The 20,465-nt window shown below is 48.6% G+C and overlaps 2 protein-coding genes across 2 annotated transcripts; both read left to right on the plus strand.

Moving 5' to 3' along the window:
* Positions 1 to 3,925: 3,925 nt before the first annotated feature.
* ESAM (endothelial cell adhesion molecule) lies at positions 3,926 to 14,586 on the plus strand. Its single transcript, XM_080929966.1, has 7 exons — positions 3,926 to 4,106; positions 7,220 to 7,407; positions 10,373 to 10,574; positions 10,747 to 10,902; positions 12,964 to 13,086; positions 13,372 to 13,498; positions 13,741 to 14,586. The coding sequence occupies exons 1-7, from the start codon at positions 4,037 to 4,039 to the stop codon at positions 14,057 to 14,059; spliced, it is 1,185 nt and encodes a 394-aa protein (XP_080786092.1). The 5' UTR covers positions 3,926 to 4,036; the 3' UTR covers positions 14,060 to 14,586.
* An 890-nt stretch (positions 14,587 to 15,476) lies between these two features.
* Positions 15,477 to 20,387, plus strand: VSIG2 (V-set and immunoglobulin domain containing 2; the record flags this gene model as incomplete). Its single annotated transcript, XM_080930633.1, has 7 exons — positions 15,477 to 15,540; positions 15,992 to 16,149; positions 16,395 to 16,602; positions 17,345 to 17,503; positions 18,339 to 18,458; positions 18,570 to 18,714; positions 19,995 to 20,387. The coding sequence occupies 7 exons, from the start codon at positions 15,477 to 15,479 to the stop codon at positions 20,125 to 20,127; spliced, it is 987 nt and encodes a 328-aa protein (XP_080786759.1). The 3' UTR covers positions 20,128 to 20,387.
* Between the last annotated feature and the right edge of the window lie 78 nt (positions 20,388 to 20,465).

Consider the following 20,465-nt stretch of genomic DNA (forward strand, 5'->3'; position numbering starts at 1 on the left):
TACCAACTTTTATGGTTGTGTTGCCATTTAAACTTAAAAAAAAAAAAAAATTAAAGGAATTCCTGACTTCCTGAGTGTGATTGTTGAGCCTTTTGTAGCACTGTGGCGCTGCCCTGTTTGTGGAGACGTCTGGCTTTGCTGTGAGAATGAATGGACCGAGGCTGTTTGTGGCCATTACTGAGTGCTCGTCTAGATGTACAAGGCCCAGACTTCCATCCCCAGTACTGTAAAGAGAAGAAAAGGAAGGACCAGACCCACCCAGCCCTGCAGATGCACTATTTTCTCTATTAACAATGCAGATAGTAATTTCTTGTCAGTTCCAGAGATCATTAGAAGTCGCATGTATTTCTTTCTAGAAAATGTAGTGCTGTTTCTTCTGACTTTAGCAGTAGAAATTTGTAAGATAATTTGTATGAATTTGTAAGATTGTTCATCTTTTTCACTTAATTGTGGTAAGTCTCCTAAGAAGTGAAAGGACAAACTTGATACCATCTTTCTGTGTCTTTAAAAAAAAAAAAAAAAAGGATCCTTGAGAAGAAATTGGAAGGTGCCAGCCGTTAGGCAGTGGGTCACAGTCCTTTTCTGAGACTCCAGTGGGAGGTTAGTACCCTTGGCTAAGAATAGTTCCTGGTAGTCAAGGATTGCAGAAACGTGGGTATTTATCTTCAGGGTTAGGGTTTCCTCCACAGTGCTCAAGTGTTCTGCTTTAAATGGGAAGCAGGTCCAGATAAGAACCAGAAGTCCTGATTTTCTGTACTGTTAAATATAGATTCACAAGCCAGGAGGTGGTGGTGGTCCTTTAGTCCCAGCGTTTGGGAGACAGAGTTTGAGGATGGGCCAGTCTACAGAGCAAGATCCAGGACAGCCAGGGCTATACAGGGATATTCTATTTCTCAAAAAAACTAGAAATAAAATTGCATATTAAAAAAAATTCATTCTCACGACCCTCAAAATAGTGTCAAATCAGTGATTCCCCTCCCCCTTCTCATCTTGATACCATTTGGCTAATTGATGCTTATGTTTTCCTCATAATCTTAAACACTGGGATGGTCCGTGTTACTTGAACCTGGACTTTGAGAAGTTACCTTTTTTTCTAATGTAAGCTGCTAAACATAGGTGCCACTTCAGGGAGAGTATAAATACACTGGGACTGTTGGTGCAGCACCTGCTCTCAGCGGGTGCAGTGTTTGTGTGTAGGGCCCTGGAGAGTCTTGTGGGTTCACACGTTGGTTCTCAGGCGAAGGCACACCGACGGTCATACAGCAGTCCTCTCACAGTCACCAGTGCTGAACTGGTCGGACACAGTACCGGAACACTGCATGGCCCCTCCAGTGTGACCGCTGACAGTCCAGAGCTATCATTAACAGTCGCTCTCCTTGGCGAGTAGTGTTACCAGATGGGACAGAATATTTTAGAAACAGTCGGTGAGGACTTTCTATATCTGCATAACTGGGAGCATGGCACTGTTAGATTCCTGTGACCAAGATGGAGGGCAAAGATGGGATCAAGCCTGAGTTCCGTGTGGCTGGCAACGTTGAAGGCCAGGGAAGAGGACCAAGCAGCTTTGGGAAATGGAGCCTTGTGAGGACAGTGACTTGCTGACAGGAACGCAGGCAACAGGCTGTCGGGTAACAGCATTTTGACAAACAAGAGGACTAATTAAGACCTTAAACCTTTTATCTGATCAAGGAAGGATAGGGGCCCTTTAAGCTTTTTTAAAAATTGTTTTTATGAGTGAGTCTTTTGCCTCCATGTGTGTGTGTACCTACCACGTGTGTTTGGAGGCCAGATTCATCAGATTCCCTAGTATTGGAATTGTGGGTGGTTGTAAACCACCACATGGATGCTGTGAATTGAACCTTTATCCTTTGCAAGATCAACAAGGACTCTTAACTGGTGAGATGTATTTCTACCCCAAATTATAAATTCTTTGTAAGATGTTAGATGAGAAGCCTATGAAATTACAAACTTAGCTTGTACTCAACAAATGTCTAGGTTGTGACTTCCTCAGGGTCAAAAGTGGTTGCAGTAGGAGACAATGAGGAAAGTTCTTTGGGGTAAAAGCCTGAGTGTGCTTCTGTGCCACATGTAGACAGTCACTGTCCTCAGATCCTTGTGGCTGAGCTTAACCCCAGATTTCAGGAAGAAGCTCCTGGGCAGGGATGGACACAACTTCGGTGTCACTGAGCTAGAGCCAAAGCTTTGTACTACCTTTTCCTAGGAGGAGTTGTTCATTTGGAGTAACAACATAGTCCAGGCAACAAATGAAGGGTGTTTGAAAGAGGTCCTTATGGGACTGGAGACATGGCTTTGTGGTTAACGGTAAGGACCTTCCCGATCACTAGGGTTTGATTGCATCTGCTCACATGGGAGCTCAAAGTCGACTGTCAATTTCAGTTCCTGGGGATCCCACACCCTCTTCTGGCCTCTACAGGCACTTGCATGCATGTGGTGCAGACACATGTAGGCACAATGCCCGTATACATTTTTAAAAAATGATTTTCGTATTCTCAAATCTAGGAAAATCGGATAGGAAAGGAAAATCAGGACGGCCCATCCCTAACACCACCCCTTTGATAGCCCAAAGTTTGAAGGTCTCTGCCTCTTGGTTGAGCTGCCAAGAGGCAGATTCCATAGATGTCAGGAGCAGTCTAGTGTTTGTATAGGCATTTCGTAGAGCCACTGCATGACTGGTATTTGAAGAGGAGCCAGGCTCTAAGAAGAAGCCGCAGGGGCTCTACAGGTAGGGAAAGCAATTGCACAAAGTGGTGTGTATAGATGAAGAAGCTCGGCTGCCTCTACTACCTGACAGTTCTGCTCCCTCCCAGCAGGCCACCCCAGGCATGCCTTCTGCCCTGCGCAGCGAAGCCCTGCCCAAATACTTGAAGCATGTTTTAATTTATTGGCTGTTGAGCTAGAACCGGTGCGTTCCCTGCTGAAGCAGCCTCGGCCATCAGGGGGCGCAGAGGTGCCCCACCACCGAATGACATGGGAGGGGTGTGGGTTTGAAATTAAATTCACAGTGGAAAGATCTAGTCCTGGGAATTAAAGGATCAGAGCTGGCCTAAGCCATTCACTACAAGGATGGGCGGCTGCTAAGACACCAGCAGCTGTACAGAAGGAAAGGAAAGGAGATTTATATCCCATCCTGCAGCTGCTCCCTCCTCCCTGCTCAGCATTAAGCATGTGAACACTTCACGGATGAGTTGCTGAGGACTGTTGCCTCAGTTTCCTGCTCATCTACCTTGTACCGGGTCTTCCGTGTTCGCAGCAATGAGGCAAAGTTCTGAGACTCCCCCTCGGGCCTCGGTTTCTGGAACTCTGGAGAACCGGCCCTTCTCTCGCCTTAGGAGAAGGAAGACCTGTGGCGTCCGGGCTATGTTGGATGTCCTCTCCAGAAGCCTCGGACCTGAGCAGGGCGGAGAAGGGTCTGGGCTAGTGTTTGAATCCATACCTTAGCGGCTGCGCCTGACCCACCTGAACCCACACAACACGGGGCTCCGGCTTCCTCTGAGAAGGCCGCCCTGCTTTGATTCAGGATGCGGCACTCAAGGCTTGGAGCTGGCCGTTCTGGTCGGGTGAGGGTAGCTTCTTAGTCTCCCAATCCCCCTTTTTCACCCTCAATTCCCTACACCTGCACGGGAGGCATGTCTCAGGACAGTGGTTCCTTCATACTCCCAGGGCTGGTTCGTAAAGTACCAGGACTTCTCCGACCCCAGTCTGAAAAGTAACCGGGTAGATGCCGCCGGATCCGGCTGTTCGAGCCCGGGGAGAGCTCACCCCCCCTCCCCTCGCTGCGGGTCACTAACGCGCCACGCCCGGCAGGACGGTGACCTCTCCACCCCTTTGAATGCCCCGCCCCCTGTCCAGTCGGTCTCCACCCCACCTCCCCATCCGCACACCCGCTGACTTGGGTTGGAGCCACCCTTGTCAGTAGCCTGGTTCCAGTGCACAGTCGGGTTGCTGCCGCTCCCCCAGAGCACCTGTAGACACTGTGTGCCCAACTGTCCCTGAGTACTTCGGGCCAAGGAGGGCCATGATTCTTCTGGCTGGAACCCCGGAGACCAGCTTGTTGCGGGTTTTGTTCCTGGGACTGAGTACCCTTGGTGAGTCAAACACCGGGTCTGGAGGGTTTTTGATCAGGTAAATCCGATCCTAGGGAGGACTTTAGGGAGTCGGTCTGAAGGGACTTTTGCTTGACATTCTTGTCTTTCCTCGTGACTCTCCACTTCTGGGCATCACTGGTTGGTGCTACACTTTCTCCCTTCTATGGCTAGACCGGCTTCTAGCTTTGGTGTGGTGTGTGGTGTTGGGGAGTGGGATAAGCTGAGGCACTGGATGAAACAGTGACTAAAGAGCTTAAGGACTTAGTTCCACCCCCCCCCACTCCCCCATCAGAGCTGATGTGAGAGATCCACGGGGGGAATGCCTGGTCCTCAGCCTTGACGCAAGTACTTCAAGCAGTACTTCACGTCCCAGCATTTTCCCCACCAAGTTCCTTTCTTTCCCTCCTGCTTCCTGCCCTGGAAATCAAAGGAGATACCCCCAAAGCCTGACCATGAGGTCATTTGGACACAGGAAATTCGGGAAGAGGTCAGTTGCTCAGACTAGTCACACAGTACAATTTCAGGTCTACCGTCGTCCTTATCTTTTCTCAGATCCGAAGGAACAAGGAAAATAGGGAGAGGGTGCCAAAGGGTCCCAGAGGAAGGAAACCTCCTGAAACAAGTGCTTGGGTGAGCTTCCCAGGACAACTAGCTTCAGCAAGAGCAGAAGGTGGCCCAGTACATTTCTGGAGAGACGTGACTCAGGAGGAACTACGTGCATTATAAACTATTCCCCAGGCTGTTTTGCTGTCTGGGTAGGGAGTCCTCTGCTTTAACGCCTTCCTTGGGCTAGAGCACGTCAAGAGCAATAAGGACCTGGAAGAATAGAGTAAATTCAGAGGCATTGATGGGCATCTCCTTGTTCTGGCCCATGGTCTCTTTCAACCTAATCTGTGCCTCCGTGGTGTTGAGGCATCAAATCTTAAGGTTCCCAGATATGAGTCTCATGAGCTTCCGCCCTTCACTTCAAAGCTTGGAGTGTTTCCTGCTCCTTCAGCCTCAGCTTGATTCTTTCCTCGACTTGGCCCTTACTCCAGCAGTAAGTGTTGGAGAGGGCAGTGTCAGCCTCCAAGCAAAGGAGGAAAAGCCTAGATAGATCAGCTGCCTGAGCGTCACAGAGGTACTCGTACCCCACAGCTCACCCCTGGACCCTTCCTTTTTCTCTTTCAGCTTTGAGTTTGATTTTGTCATATCAAAGATCCAGAGCCTGAGTTGCTGCCAATGCCATGAAGGTTGCTCTTCTTGGCCTCTGGAGGGTTAAATGTACTCGCTGCTCCTGGGGAAGGCACGAGGCAACAAGGCCCTCCTGCTCCGTGTGCTCTTTCATGGCTCAGAACTGCCCCTAGAGCGTGAGAAGCCCACAAGGGGAGTTTCTCAGAGAAAGAGGGAAACTAAAAATAGTAGCCCTGGGGAGTAGGGCCCATTCGCTCTGCTTAGGGCCTTGGCCTGCTCTCTCCCTCTGGTCTCAGATTGGGCCAAATGATGCTATTCTTGAGAAGCCCCGGAGTCCTTCATTGGAACCTTAGCAACTCCCGATTTTTCTCTTTGCAGCAGCATCCAGCCACAGAAAGGTCTGATCAGGTAGGGGGCTCTTCCTGAGGGCTGGGAAATCTCAGGAACCCCTTGCCCACCTCGAAGAAAGTGTGTCCACCGGCTGCATCTCACTTCCAGCCCCTGCCCCTCATTTGCAAACTACAAGTGCAAACTCTGCAAGAGACAGCTAGAGCGCCCCTGGGGAGCGAAGCTGATGGTAGATACTCCCCCCGCCCCCTCTTTACCAGCCTTACAGGCTGGCGAGCGCGGCGGCTGCCTAGAGGCTCCAGATGCGCCTGGAGGTAGCGGAACAACCTGCAGGCGGAGTCCCTAGGGGAAGTGGACCTTCTCAAGGCGGGGTTGTTTTTGTCCTGCAGAGCCTCCGGTCTAGTAGCCCAGGCTTCATTGTCTTCTGCCTTATCGGCGGGCGCAAGTTTCCTGCTCCGACTGCAGGGACCCACCAGGAAATGTCAGGGGTGGGGGATGCCACGAAGGACAAGGAATAGGGGTGGGGACCTCGGTTAAGACGCGGGCCGGGAAGCGATGGGGGAGGCGCGCATCCTGGCTCGGTAGGATTCTAAGTCTCTTTGGGCCTTCCGCCTGGCTTTGCGGGGGGCGCAGCTAGTTTGGGGCCTCCGAGCCTCGGCTGCCTGCTCACCTTCCCTGAGGTGGCAGCTTGTCCTGCGTGCAGAGTGCTATGTTCCGGGAAGAGCAGGACCCAGGAAGAGAGCCACCTGTGTGCCCTGGCTCTGTACTAACCCAAAGTTATTTCCCAAAAGGCTTTAGCATTCCACGCCCTTTCGCCTCTCCGAAGGGCAGAAAGCAAATTTTCTGGTCACTGGAGTGTCACCAGTGTCTCCCTAATCAAAGAGACACCCCCTTCCTCCTTCCCAACACGCGCTGGGGAAGGTTTGTACTTGTGGCAAGATTGTCTTCACCCCTCATCCTGAAACTTCCTGCAACCCAGCGGCATTTCATTTTAATAGCCAGGCCCCCCAAAAGTGTTCTTGAGGGTTTGGCTGGGTCTCAGGCGAGAGTTTTCCTAGGGGAGCTAACTCAATGGGACTGAGCGGTGGCCCGGGATTCCCCTAGTCACCAGCAGGCGCCGGAGCTGGGAGCGCAGGACTCCGGAGTTCAGAAGGAGCAGCGGGGTTAATGAGTAACTGCGTCTCGATCTGCCATCCGGTTGCGAGCTCGGGCGTGAGGAGTCTGGGTGACCTGGGTTGGCATCTCCATTCTCCCTTGCCTTTCACCAAGGAGACTGGAGGAGCCAGTGTGTGCCCTGGGGATGTGGGTCCAAAGCAGGTCTGCTTTCCCTTCTGGAATCGCTCTTCTGGAGGTGAATCTGCTCAGCCTCAGTACCTTAGGGCTAGAAATGTGGTCCCATCACTAAGTCTAGACACAGGACGTCGTCGGAGTGAGGAGAAGCAGGACCCTGGGAAAGAGGTCTCTGGGCACGTCTCCAAGTTTTGTCCTCCAGGGATATGTTTTCCCCTCAAGCGACGGAAGTTGGGCCGGCTCCTTCGGCTGACCGGGGAGCCCACACTAGCAGCTCACACCCTTCTTGCTCTGTGTTTCAGCCGCTTTCTCACTGGCTCAGATGGAGCTGCACGTGCCCCCGGGCCTCAACAAGTTGGAGGCGATAGAGGGAGAAGAAGTGGTGCTCCCTGCCTGGTACACGATGGCACAGGAGGAGTCTTCATCCCATCCCTGGGAGGTGCCCCTCCTGATTTGGTTCTTGGAACAAGAAGGGAAGGAACCAAACCAGGTGAGGGGAAGGGCTTAGCCAATGACAAGCGAGGGTGTAGGGATGAGCTGGCGGAGAAAGCGGATGGAGGACGTTGTAGGGAAGAGAAGTATCTATATGTTGGTGCTCATTGTGAAACCCAGTCCACAAAACCATTGTGAAAGTGCCCGTGGGAAAAAGCACAGGGGTGGGGGTGGGGAGTGGGGATAGGAGAAACACGGTGTGAGTAAAACATAACCTTTTTCTTTTTTGGTCTTATCCTGTATACCTGACTGGTCTTAAAACTCAGAGACCTGTTTGCCTCTGCTTCCCGAGTGCTGAGATTAAAGGCAGGGGGCACCATCCCAGGATCACCAATTAAAAAAGCTCCCCATGCTGTGTGCTGACATTTTTTTGTGCTTGAGACTGTCAAGTACAGGCCATATCTCTTCCTGGATCCTTCTGCTTTCCAGTCAAAACTCCCCCCCTTTTAAGCAGAATGTCTCATCACTTGCTCCCCTCATTATCAGTCCCCATCAGGATGTTCGTGTGGAGTGGGCTTGCACAGGACACGGTGCTAGTCCGGAGGTCAGACATAATTTTTTCCTTCTGCCTTTATGTGACTTCCAGCGATTTACCTCAGATCATCAGCCTTGGTGGTAATTTTTTTCCCCAACAGTGGAACGTCTTGTCAGCCCTAAACCCCTAAATCTTTTGTATCTGTAAAGGACAGTATAGCCTCTTGCTATCCCTTGGCGTCTTTGTTCCTCCACTATACAGGACTGGCACTTTGATTTTTTTTTTTTCAATCCAGAAGCTAATGAAACCATTTTCAGATTCCTCCACTGTACAGATTTCTTGCATGGTCTTGGAAAATGTATTCAGGAAGTCATTTGATCTAATTATCTCAGGTTTGGGATTTGTTTCTCTCTCTCTCTCTCTCTCTCTCTCTCTCTCTCTCTCTCTCTCTCTCTCTACCTCTCATCCTGATTATCCTGGAATTCATTATGTAGATCAGCTTTCCTTGATCTGCCTCCCAAGTGCTGGGATTATACAGAGCCTGATATGGAACCCAGGGGTTCCTGAATACACCAGGGCAAGGCGGACACTCTTGTTCAATCCCCCTTTAAATTTGTGTGTATGTATGTTTATGTTTGGATATGTATGCATATTGATGTGTGTGTGTGTGTGCGCACGCGCTCGTGTGCGTGTGCAGGCCAGAAGTCAACCTTTGAGCATCATTCTTTAGGTGCTATCTTGTTTTTGAGACAGGGGTCTCATATTAGCAGCCCTGAAGCTTACCCATTGGGCTATGCTGGCTCACCAGCAAGTCCCAAAGGCCACCTGTCTGTGGCTTTCCAGCTTCAGAGTTATATGTGCTCCACCTTTATGATTCCATATCAGCTTCTAGAATGTTTGTCAGGAGGAAAAAAGTAAAATGACACTGGCCAGTACAGTCTTTGAGGATTTAAGAAAGAATTGGGGGAGGAAGTCAGTTCTTGGAACAAAATAGTCAGCCTTGAAGGTGGGATGCTTTACGGGCTCAATAGGGGAGAAACTGGACATGTTTTAGTCTTTTTTAAAAGGTTGGTCTTTATAACAAACATAGCTATCTTTCTCATTCCATCTTTTCCACTTCAACACTCTGTGTGCTAGGTTAATGGCTGGTATTGTATTGACTCTGTGGAAGACATTTGTGAGTGTGTGTGGTTCTTCCAACCTGTCAGATGCTGAATATCAGTTTACTTTGCCATTGCAATTCTGTTCCCATCGTATCAGACCTTACTGTACTTGAATGGTTAAGAAACTGCACAGTGCTGTTAAAAAATAAATGCTCCACAATGTTGAGGTCTTGTTTGTTTTGATTCTTAAACATGAGTTCCGAGGTCCAAGATCTTCATGTGTGTAGGATAATTGTGTCAGAGACTGAGTTATCTTTCCAGCCATACCTTTTTCTTTTATTTTCTTTCTTAAAAAATTATTTATTTTATGTATATAAGTACACTGTTGCTGTCTTCAGTTACACCAGAAGAGGGCATCAGATCCCATTACAGATGATTGTGAGCCACTATGTGGTCTCTGGGAACTAAGCTCAGGACCTCTGGAAGAGCTCTTAACCACTAAGCCATCTTTCCAGCCCACCATACCCTTTTCAATTACTGGGGGGGAAATCTGTTGTTTTTAAAAAAATATTTTATTGGATATATTTTCTTCGCATTTCAAAAGTTATCCCTTTTCCAGTATCCCCTCCATAAACCCCCTATTGCTTCCCTTTCCCCCTGCTTCTATGAGGGTCCCCCCCAACCCCCTCCTGCCTTCCTGCCCTGACATTCCCTTACACTGGGCATCGAACCTTGGTAGGACCAAGGGCTTCTCTTCCCATTGATGCCCAACAAGGCCATCCTCTGCTATATGTGCAGCTGGAGCCATGGGTTTGTCCATGTGTACTCTTTGGATAGTGGTTTAGTCCCTGGGAGCTATGGTTGGTTGGTATTGCTGTTCTTATGGGGTTGCAAACCCCTTCAACTCCTTCAATCTTTTCTCTAACTCCTCCATTAGGGACCCTAATCTCAGTTCAACAGTTGGCTATGAGCATCCACCTCTGTATTTGTCGTGATTTGGCAGAGCCTCTCAGGGGATCTTATTTTATTTTTTTTTTAAATGAGGCCTTTAAAGGTAGACCCTTTAGGTCTTACAAAGTTGTACAGTCCAGTTGTTTTCATAAATGTTTCCTTTTGCATTGCTCTTTCCTCCCCCAGTATAAAAGCCACCGTAAAAGCTGAAGAGATGGTCCATATTGGAAGTGAGAACTACCTGGAGTTGTGAATGAGTGAGAAGATGGGTTAATGAAAGGTGGTTCAGGTCAGAAGGCTGGTTTCAAGTGAAGAAGCAGTGAAGAAGTCTGTTTTGGAAGAGGAAGATATGCTGAGCCCAACATATGCCAACAGATGTTGACAATGCTGACAGATGCGTTGGTGACTACTAACAGATGTTCTGTCCCCACTAGGTGTTGTCTTATATCAATGGTGCCATGTCAAATAAACCTGGAGTGTCCCTGGTCCACTCTATCTCCACGCGGAATGTGTCCCTGCGCCTGGAGGCCCTCCAGGAGGGAGACTCTGGGACCTACCGCTGTTCCGTCAATGTGCTCGACAGTAAAGGCACGCGTTTGGGCCACAGCATCAAAAGCATAGAGCTCAAAGTGCTGGGTGAGTAAGAAAGGCACATCTCTGCATCCTTTCCCACAGCGGCACAGGGAGGACTTCCTCTCTAGTGGCGGAGCATACAACCCGGGATGAAATGCAGGATGTTTAAAGAGATCAGGGGAGTAGAACCTGTGGGCGTCAGAGTATGGATTTTAACCTGTGTTCCCTTCTCTAGTTCCTCCAGCTCCTCCATCCTGTAGTTTACAGGGTGTGCCCTATGTGGGGACCAACGTAACGCTGAACTGCAAGTCCCCAAGGAGTAAACCTACTGCTCAATACCAGTGGGAGAGGCTGGCCCCATCCTCCCAGGTCTTTTTCGGACCAGCCTTAGGTAAGGAAGTTCCTGGAGGTCTCTGAGATGGTGGCTGAAGATGAGGAAAGATGAGAGGTGCCTCACAGACTGGAGTGACGAGAACAGGCTTTACAGAGAGGAACATGGAACGATGACATATTGGCAGGTGCTCTGCTCAGTGCTTCTAAGAGCAGTCTGGAACTAAACCGTCTGATTCAAGTTCCAGTCCTGCAACTCAGGAACTCAGTGACTCTTTTCCCATTTTCTTGTTTGTAAAATGAGATTTATACACACCAGCTATTAAAAAAAATTTTGAGGGGATTTTTTTGTGTCTGTGATACTGGCACATTTAACTCAGGACCTTTGTACACGAAAGGTGGGCACTCTATCACTGAGTCACACCCCTAGCTTCTTTGGTTTTCTGAGACAGAGCCTTACTATATAGCTAATGCTGGCCTCAAACTAATGATCCTTCTGACAGCCTCCTGAGTTCTAGGATTATACACTATGCTCAGCATCTGGAATATTTGAGGTATGAGGCATTAGATGACTTTAAGAGGTCATTATTAATTGCTGAGGCTTTGCAATAGTATTTTGATTGTATACCATAACAAGAAAATTTTTTTTGTTGTATTTTTTGTTTTTGAGACAGGGTCTCATGCATCTTCTATGGCTATTCTAGAACTCAAAACGTAGATCAGACTTACCTTAAACTCACAGAAACCTGGCTGCCTCTGTCTCCCAAGTGCTGGATTAAATGTGCACAGCACTATACCCAACTTCATGGATATTGTTTTTGAAGATGCAGTTTGAAATATTACTTTAAATATTTTAAGCAAGTGTATCATCATCATCATCATCATCATCATCATCATTATTATTATAGTGTGTGTGTGTGTGTGTGTGTGTGTGTGTGTGTGTGTGTATGCCATGGCAAGTGTATCATCATCATCATTATTATTATAGTGTGTGTGTGTGTGTGTGTGTGTGTGTATGCCATGGCATATACTTAAGGACACCTTAGTGGAGCTTGTTCTCTCTTTCCACTTTTGTGTGGGTTTTAGGGACTTAAACTCATGTGGCCAGGCTCATGTGGCAGGTGCCTTACTCACTGGCCCCAAAGTATTACTTTAAAATGCCAGTGGGGTTAGAAAAATAAAGAACAGAAATGCGGCAAAGTGTTAACCACTCCTGGGTGTCAGGTGTAAATATTTTTATTCTTCTCCTTTATACTTTCATTGGACCATTTTATTTTATTAGTGCTATAGATAGAATGCAGGGCCTTGCAAACACTAAACATCTATTTTACTACCAGACTAAAGCCCTGGGACCCACTTGACATTTTCCCTCAGATTTAAGTTGAGTGTCGATACTTGAGCGTGTGTGTGGAGGCCGGCTGTCACCCTTGGGACAGGAGCTGTCCACTTTAGCTTTTGAGAAAGGGTCCCTCACTGGGACCTATGTTCATTGATTTGACCAGAGTGGCTGGTCATCATTTACTGAATTATTTCCCCAGCCCCTAATCTGAACACTTTAATAATTACGTAATAATTATTAAAAGGGCTCAGTGAATAGGTTTCTTGTGAAGGAAAAGCAGGCATAGAGTTTAGGTCAGGCTCAGCACAGAGTCAGCAACCAAACAGCATGCTTGGTCTGACTGTTTCTCAGCCCCAGTGACTGAAAAGTACTGTCCCCATTTTGCAGACGAAGTAGGGACCCACAAGGGTCACGTGGGCATTTGGGTTCCTAGCTATTTTAGTTTCTAGTCAAACTTTTTTTTTTTTTTTTTTTTTTTTTTTGCCTGATCATCCCCCCACATTGCCTTTCAGAAACAAATGTCAAAATGATGATTTGGTTTTTCTGCGTAGCATGTCTGTTCAGAGATCAGATGGGATTATTGGGAGCAGGCATTGATTGAGCTAGCCTGTCTTCAGAGCCCAGAAAGCTGCCACATTCTTCCTGCTCATTAGGCCAGAGATGAGCAGTGACTCTCAGAGACTCAAAGAGGCCACTCCAGAACCAGGGCGTGATATATACTTTTTTGTTTTGTTTTTAATGGAAAAGTTGGCCCTTGGACTGATAGCTAAATTGGTTCCGTAGATGCTGTCCGTGGATCTTTAAAGCTCACCAACCTTTCCACCGCCATGTCCGGGGTCTATGTCTGCAAGGCCCAAAACAGAGTAGGCTTTGCCAAGTGCAACGTGACCTTGGACGTAATGACAGGTCAGTAAGGGGTAAGTGTGGTGAAGAAGTACAATCAGTGGATGGCTTTGCAGGAAAGAAGAGGCCAGTCTGCTGTGGCTTCTCATTGATTCATGACTGGGACTTGAACTTGGTCAAAGGCAGGTCCAGATGTTTGATCAGTGTCTGGCCATTTTCTCCTTGGCAGTCCTCTACCTCCATCTTAACAGAGAGAAGGGCAGGATGTCTTGGTGATAGCTGGGTAGTGAATCGTGAGTGAATAGGAAACAGATAAGTGCCCTCTTTATGACACTAAGGCTTTTTCAGGATCCAAGGCTGCAATGATTGCTGGAGCAGTTGTGGGCACTTTTGTTGGGTTGGTGCTGATAGCCGGGCTGGTCCTATTGTACCAACGTCGGAGCAAGACTCTAGAAGAGCTGGCCAATGATATCAAGTAGGTAGCCCTGATCTTTGAGGAGGTGACAACTCTTCTTTTCTCTGGCATCTCGGAATTCAAGCCATTCCCATTTTTAATAGAGAGCTGGGCAGTGGGTATAACAATATCCTTCCAGGAAGATGTAAAAGGAAAGAGAGGGAGTTGATATATGTGTGGGGAGGAACAGTAAGACAACCGTGTAGAAACTCTTCTCCCTTTTCTCCTTTTGGCTTCTGATGTGTTATTTATTTGATGACCAGGGAAGATGCCGTTGCTCCCCGAACCTTGCCTTGGACCAAAGGCTCAGACACCATCTCCAAGAATGGGACACTTTCCTCAGTCACTTCAGCACGGGCCCTGCGGCCACCCAAGTCTGCTCCACCAAGACCTGGCACATTTACTCCCACACCCAGTGTCTCTAGCCAGGCCCTGTCCTCACCAAGACTGCCCAGGACAGATGGACCCCCACCTCAGGCAGTATCCATGACCCCAGGTGGGGTGTCTTCTTCTGCTCTGAACCGCATGGGTGCTGTGCCTGTGATGGTGCCCGCACAGAGTCAGGCAGGGTCTCTCGTGTGATAGCGCAGACATTCAGTAGCTACATCTGGTATGTCACCTTTCTGTCAAGGTCTCCGGAGGCACAGAGGACTGGAACTTGGGAGGATACCTACACTCTAGACCTCCAGTCCTTTGCCCCTACCTCCTTCTATTGTTGGAATACTGGGCCTCAGTAAGACCAAAATCTGGGTCAAAGGGCAAAAGGAGGAAACGGACCTGAGATTGGGGGTTGGGAGTAAGGAGGCTTCACTTCCTCCCAGCTTTTCTCTATGAAGCCAGATGAAGGCTGCAGAGATTGGCTACCCTCCAAGGGCCCTGGAGGAGACTGCCGGTCAGTGATGCCCCTGGCTCTGTGATCTGTACCACGCCTTCATCTAACGCTGTCCCTTTGCCACTCACTTTATCACCCTGTATTAATATAACCTGTCCGGCTGGCTTGGCTGGGTTTTGTTGGAGCAGGGGATAGGAAAGACATTTGAAACCTGACTTGAAATTGGTGTCTTTGTCTTTATTTTGAAAATTTCAATAAAGATACATCGAATTTGCATGGACAAGTAATAATCAAATCAATTTTTTCCCCCTAACTAGGACCTTTCCAAAGTTGAGTTTCGGGAGGCTGTAAAGTAGATCCTACAACCTCAGGGCTTACTAGCTTATAGCTTCTGTAGAAGGGCCATGCGTTGTCATATGAAATGAGAAGGTACCAAGAGCCTGAGGCCAAGGGTTCCCTAACCTACTCCGAACAGCAAGGAGGTGATGTGGAAGAACCTCCCCGTGTGTTTCCTTACCTGTGCCATTGGATTCTTAACAGGTGTACCTTCCTACCATTTGGGTAGCCGAGCCCTTTTTCATTTGAAGAAAGGCATCAGATGCTGTGCCGGTTGATGTCCTAATCCTACCCAGTTCTTTCCTACCAAGGGTGGGGTCTTCAGATCTCAGTTTCTCTGTCCCTAGTAACTCTGGAAATGGAGCAGTGGGTATAGTTTCCCTGGAGAGACTTACACTGAAAGCAAGTGGTGGGAAGAGAATCTCTGAAGAGTTTAGGACAGATCCTGGGACACATGCTTGTTGCCTATGGCCTCCAAGGTGACATTACCATCGGCCAGTCAGTATCAGAATGCTTAAGACACTTCCCTTGCAAACTGCTGGTTCGGAACTCTTGTCTTTAGAGTGCCTACCCCAAGCCCAGCACCTTCCCTAGAGGTCTGAAAGCTTCAGAGTTTGGTGGTGGGGGAGGAAAAAATTATCCCAGAATCAGGCCTGGAAGAGGGAGGAGCATTTTTCTTACCTGAGGGTGCCCGCCTCTGCCCTTGTTTGCTCTGAGATAATCAGTCTCTCTCCAGCCCAAACACAGGCAGCTGCCCTTCGGGCTTTTCTAGACCCAACTCCTTACATCCTTCAGACCGATAAAGGACAGGACCTGGAGACCGCAGTGGCTATGGCCTGGCCCCCGGTGGGGGCTTTCCTTTGCGGGCACTTGTTGGGCTTCCTGTGCCTGAGTGGTGAGGAGAGGCTGGGGGTGGGGGTTGGGGAATGGGATCAAGGCGAGAGCTGAGAGCAGGGCAGGGCTTCCCAGTCTTGCTTAGTTCCTGCAGCCGGGGAGTCACTGTGCCAGGCTGGGAAGGAGGCAGTGAAGGCTGGGAGGAGAAGCGGGAGGCAAGCTAATGAGTTTGGCCTCTCTTTACATCTGAGGATTTACCATTGCAGGAACTTTTCTTGTTTCCTTTTCTGCCAATGCATCCTCATACCTGGCCTAGTCTTGGACCTTTTACCCACACACACACACACACAAAACCGGGTTGGGCCGTGGGCTCCTCCCTCCCGGAAACCTCGTTTCAGGAGAGAAGGGGTTGAACTGAAGGAGGGGGTTGTGCTGTGGCAAAGGAGGCCCCAACCTCTAAATAGCCATGGTAGTGTGGGACAGATTTGTGTTGTTGGGGTCCTCGGTCCCAGGGCTAGCTGTGGAGGTGACTGTCCCCACTGAGCCTCTGAGCATGCCAACGGGCGAGACGGTTGAGCTGAGCTGCAGTTACAGCACATCCGTGGGTGACAACTTTGCCTTGGAGTGGAGCTTTGTGCAGCCTGGGAAGCCCATCTCTGCATCTGTGCCTGTGAGTTGAGGGCAGCGTGCCTTCCGGGATTGGCCAGGGACAGAGGTTCACCCAGGATGAAGGGTGGGGAGGACTCAGCCATTTTGGCCCTACACTCTCTCCTTCTCTTCCACCCAGCTCATGAGTCCCAACTCCTCTGCCCAAATGTAGCCTGGTTCAGCCACTACATTGACTGAACCTGGCGGTGTGGTTGAGAGTATACTGTTCTGCCTTTTGCTGCTTATAAGACGTGGGCCTCTTCTCAGATTCTGTACTTCACCAATGGCCACCTGTATCCCACTGGCTCTAAAGCAGATCGGGCCAGCCTTCTCCACAACCCGCCCACCGGAGGATTGGCTACCCTGAAACTGACTGCCCTCCGCCCCTCCGACACTGGAACCTACCTCTGCAACGTTAATAACCCGCCAGATTTCTACACCAACGGGTTGGGGTTAATCAACCTTACTGTGCTGGGTAAGGCATGCTGGGAATGCACTAGCCACTCTCCTATCCTACCTTCCCCCCCACCTCTAGTCTTGATATGCAGGCCAAGCACTCAGTGGCATTAGGAGCCTCAAGAAAAAAAATTACCCTACCCTAGATGGTTAAGCTACAACTCCACCCCACAGTATCTCCCTTTGGTGGGGGAGGGGGTAACCATATTTGGAGATGTTGAGTCACAACATAGTTCACTAGCTCCATCATTCAGGAACCTCCCATTGGGAGCTCAGATTTGGATTCTGTCCCTCTTAATGTCAGTGACAGAGAAGGAAGTGGCTACCAGAGGAACAAAGCCCCCAGAATTGAGTAGCACATTGTGCTCAGAGCTCCCACCTCGCCATAAATTCTGGTTTATGTTCAGTGCTGAACAAGACCTTTGAAAAGTGGACAGGTATGTTTATATGGAAAAACAAAAGGCCCAGGATGTTATACTTGGCCCATGCATTCGAATATCTGAAGAGCCTTCATGTGGAGGAGAAATTATAATTTCTCTTTGTGGCCCCAGATGCCAAGAAGTGAAACCAATTCGTCGACACTATATTAACAATATGCTTGGGCTCAGCATGAGGAAGACCTTTCTAGGACTCAGAATTCCCAGTAGTGGAAAATCACCGAGTGGTATAGACCACTATTGGCAGAGGTATTGAAAAAGTTAAACTCAATAGGTCTGGGGTTAAAGGATTACCGAGGTTCTTCTGTGTGTGTGTTTTTGCAGTGCCCCCCAGTAACCCCTTATGCAGCCAGAGTGGGCAAACCTCTGTGGGAGGTTCTGCTGCACTGAGATGCAGCTCTTCTGAGGGAGCACCCAAGCCAGTGTACAACTGGGTACGTCTTGGGTCTTTTCCTACACCTCCTTCTGGGAGCATGGTTCAAGGTAAGAGCCTCACAGGGCATTGGGAATACGAGATTGGAGACGTAAGATCTGGTCTCTATACCCTGTTCCCCATATCTGCTATGACTAAGGCTTTCCTTCCTCCTTTCTTGTATTGGTGCCTTCTTGTCTGTCCTCCTTTTGGTGCTTGGGAAACCCTTCCCAAACTAAATGTCTTCCTGGATAACATGGTAGAGAGTAGCAGCCAGGGGACAGTTATATACTTCCTTCTTGTCTACTTATTACAGATCTATCTGTTAAGGGTCACAAGTTCCTTCCAAACTTCCTAGAGAGGCAACTAGAGTAGATTTGACTGGTTCAAACATTTGGTGGGTTTTTTTTGGAGCCGTATATCTAGAAGGCTTAGCTTTCTTTTTGTTGGTCCCAGATGCTTTGTTTCTTTGTGTAGTTACAATCCCTGTAGACGGCTTTATCCAGCAAATCTCCCCCCCCCCCCATCATTTCCTGATGTGCTCTCTGCCTTCTGAGGCAGAAGTAGAGTTGAGAAAAGCAGTTGGCTCAGCTTAGATCTGTTCTAGAGGATGTTTAGTTATTAAGACGTTCGCTGACACCAGGATCTGAGCTCATCCAGTAAGTGTTCCACATCCATTATCATCTTCCTGGAGATGCAGTTCCGCTTCCTCCGGAGAAGGCAGCAGTGTCGGGTGGCAAGGGCACACAGGTTGCAGGGACTTTGGAGGCCAGGATTCTGACCAATGAGGTTAAACTTTTCTTGGTAGGTTGTTTGAAGGAATAAATGCATTAAGCTTTTGTGGTCGTTAGTGTGGACTCATTGTGAGTTGAATACATGAAAGCACGATTCCTTCTCACTCTCTAGATGAAGTGTCCGGGCAGCTCATTCTCACCAATCTCTCCCTGGCCTCTTCTGGTACCTACCGATGTGTAGCCAGCAACCAGATGGGCAGTGCCTCCTGCGAGCTGAACCTCTCTGTGACTGGTAGGGATGCTGAGGAGAGGCCTGGCCAAAGGCTTGGCTTGGGGGAGACTGTATGACACTATCTGAAGGTGGGTAAAATTTTCTACAACTCTGAGGGTCCTGTCTCCCTAGACTCCTCTGAAGGCCGAGTGGCTGGGACTCTGATCGGGGTGCTTCTGGGCGTGCTGTTGCTGTCTGTTGCTGCATTCTGCCTGATCAGGTTCCAGAAAGACAGAAAAAAGGAACCCAAGGAGACATACGGGGGCAGTGACCTTCGGTAAGCAGAAGAGCCGGGGGTGGTGCAGAGGGAAATGGAAAAGATCAGGCTCCAAGTGGATGTCTTCAAGCTAATGTCACTAAAAACCTTTAAGGGGAGGGGTTCCTACTTAGCCCTGGTACTGGAAGGAGAGATTGATTTATAAGCTAGGATAGGGATGGCTCAGTTTGTTGGATTGCTGTGTGTGTGTGTGTGTGTGGTATTTCCTTTAATGCATTTAAATATATATCACTTAATGCATTTAGCTATATATCACTTACCTAATGCATTTAGGTATATATATATCTCACATAGAGGTAACAGGAGAGGTGGATGCCAGGAGTTTTATTTGTCATGGGATTAGTTATTCTGGATGGAGTAAACACAAAAGGCCAAAACTTTCTTAGTTATATACCTGACACTTAAGCTGCAAGGCATGGCGTTGGCATAGGGACAGGAGTGAGATTTCTTTCTTCCCTTGGACAGGTCTCACTAGGTAGCCTTGGCTGGCCTGGAACTCTCTGTGTAGACTAGGCTGGCCCCAAACTCGTAGAAATCTTATGTCTCTGCTCCCCAAGTACTAGGATTAAAGGTGTGCACCACCATACCTGATCATTTCTTTCTGTGTGTGTGTATGCATGTACACATATGCGCATGTGTGTATATGTTTGTGCAGGTTGAGTGTGCAAGTTTGTGGCCAGAGGATAACCTGGCCTTTCTAGGAAGACCATCTCACACATTTTTGCTTATTGTAGCTCATTAACGTTGTATGTTCATACTGTACATGTGTGGTAGGGCATACATGTGCTGTCCCACCCATGTGGAAATAAGAGGACCTTTTGTAGTCATTTTTCACTGATCTGGAGCTGGCCAAGCAAGCTAGATGACAAGCAATCCCCAGAGACCCACCTGTCTCTACCTCTCCAGCTCTGAGATTACAGACTTGTGTCTGGTTTATTTTATAATTCTTGGGGTTGGATTTAAGGTATTCCCGCTTAGAAATGAAGCACTTGACCCACTGAGCCACCTCCTCAACTCCCAGGACATGTCTTAAAATGTGGCCTTCGGATGACTAGACAAAGACCCAGGAACTTGTTTAAACGCTCTGACTTAGGCCATTTTCCATGCTTCCCAAGGCAAAGTGTGTGTGTCAGTGGAGTCCGGCCTGGAGTCCCTTCATTTTAAACAAAGTTCCACAGGTGATTCTCAGGACAGCAAAATTTAAATGTCCCCGGGTTAGAGGATGATAGTTGCCTAAGGAATGTTTCTAGCTTCCCTATGACTTTGCTTGTATCCTTCAGGGAGGATGCCACCGCTCCTGGGGTTTTTGAGCAAGCATCTATGGGAGCCGATTACGGCAAAGGGCTCCTGGAGAGGTCTCCATCCGGCAGCACAGTGACCGCCACCAAGTCCAAACTCCCTATGGTTGTCTGACTTGTGATCCCTGAGGGTGATTGGGGGGGGGCGGATGTTAATAATTAAAACCTTTAGGTACCATGCTACCTCGTTCTCCTTTCTAGCGGTGAATTCCTCTTTGTGGCCCAAAGAGTACTATCAGTAAAGAAAGGAAGGAGTGAGGAGTTTGAAATCCTAGAGATGGTGCTAGAAGTAGGAAGTTCGACTGGTTCAAAGGGATAGGCTTCAGCCTAGGTGTCATTGTATAGCTCCCACCCTTTCACCCCTCCACCCTGTCTCTGAGTTTTGGTTTGACTAAATGAGATTTGTTCTGACTTCCGTTAGTGCCTTATGCAAACCCCTGCTCCCTCACTTCC

This window comes from Micromys minutus, assembly GCF_963924665.1.
Source record: "Micromys minutus genome assembly, chromosome: 16".
Lineage (NCBI taxonomy): Eukaryota > Metazoa > Chordata > Mammalia > Rodentia > Muridae > Micromys > Micromys minutus.

Bases quoted from the DNA above. Each gene is read 5' to 3' on its own strand.
- ESAM (XM_080929966.1), top strand. From the start codon at position 4,037: ATGATTCTTCTGGCTGGAACCCCGGAGACCAGCTTGTTGCGGGTTTTG. The intron at 10,575-10,746 runs GTGAGTAAGAAA...TCCCTTCTCTAG, and splicing joins CATAGAGCTCAAAGTGCTGG to TTCCTCCAGCTCCTCCATCC. The intron at 10,903-12,963 runs GTAAGGAAGTTC...TTGGTTCCGTAG, and splicing joins CTTTTTCGGACCAGCCTTAG to ATGCTGTCCGTGGATCTTTA.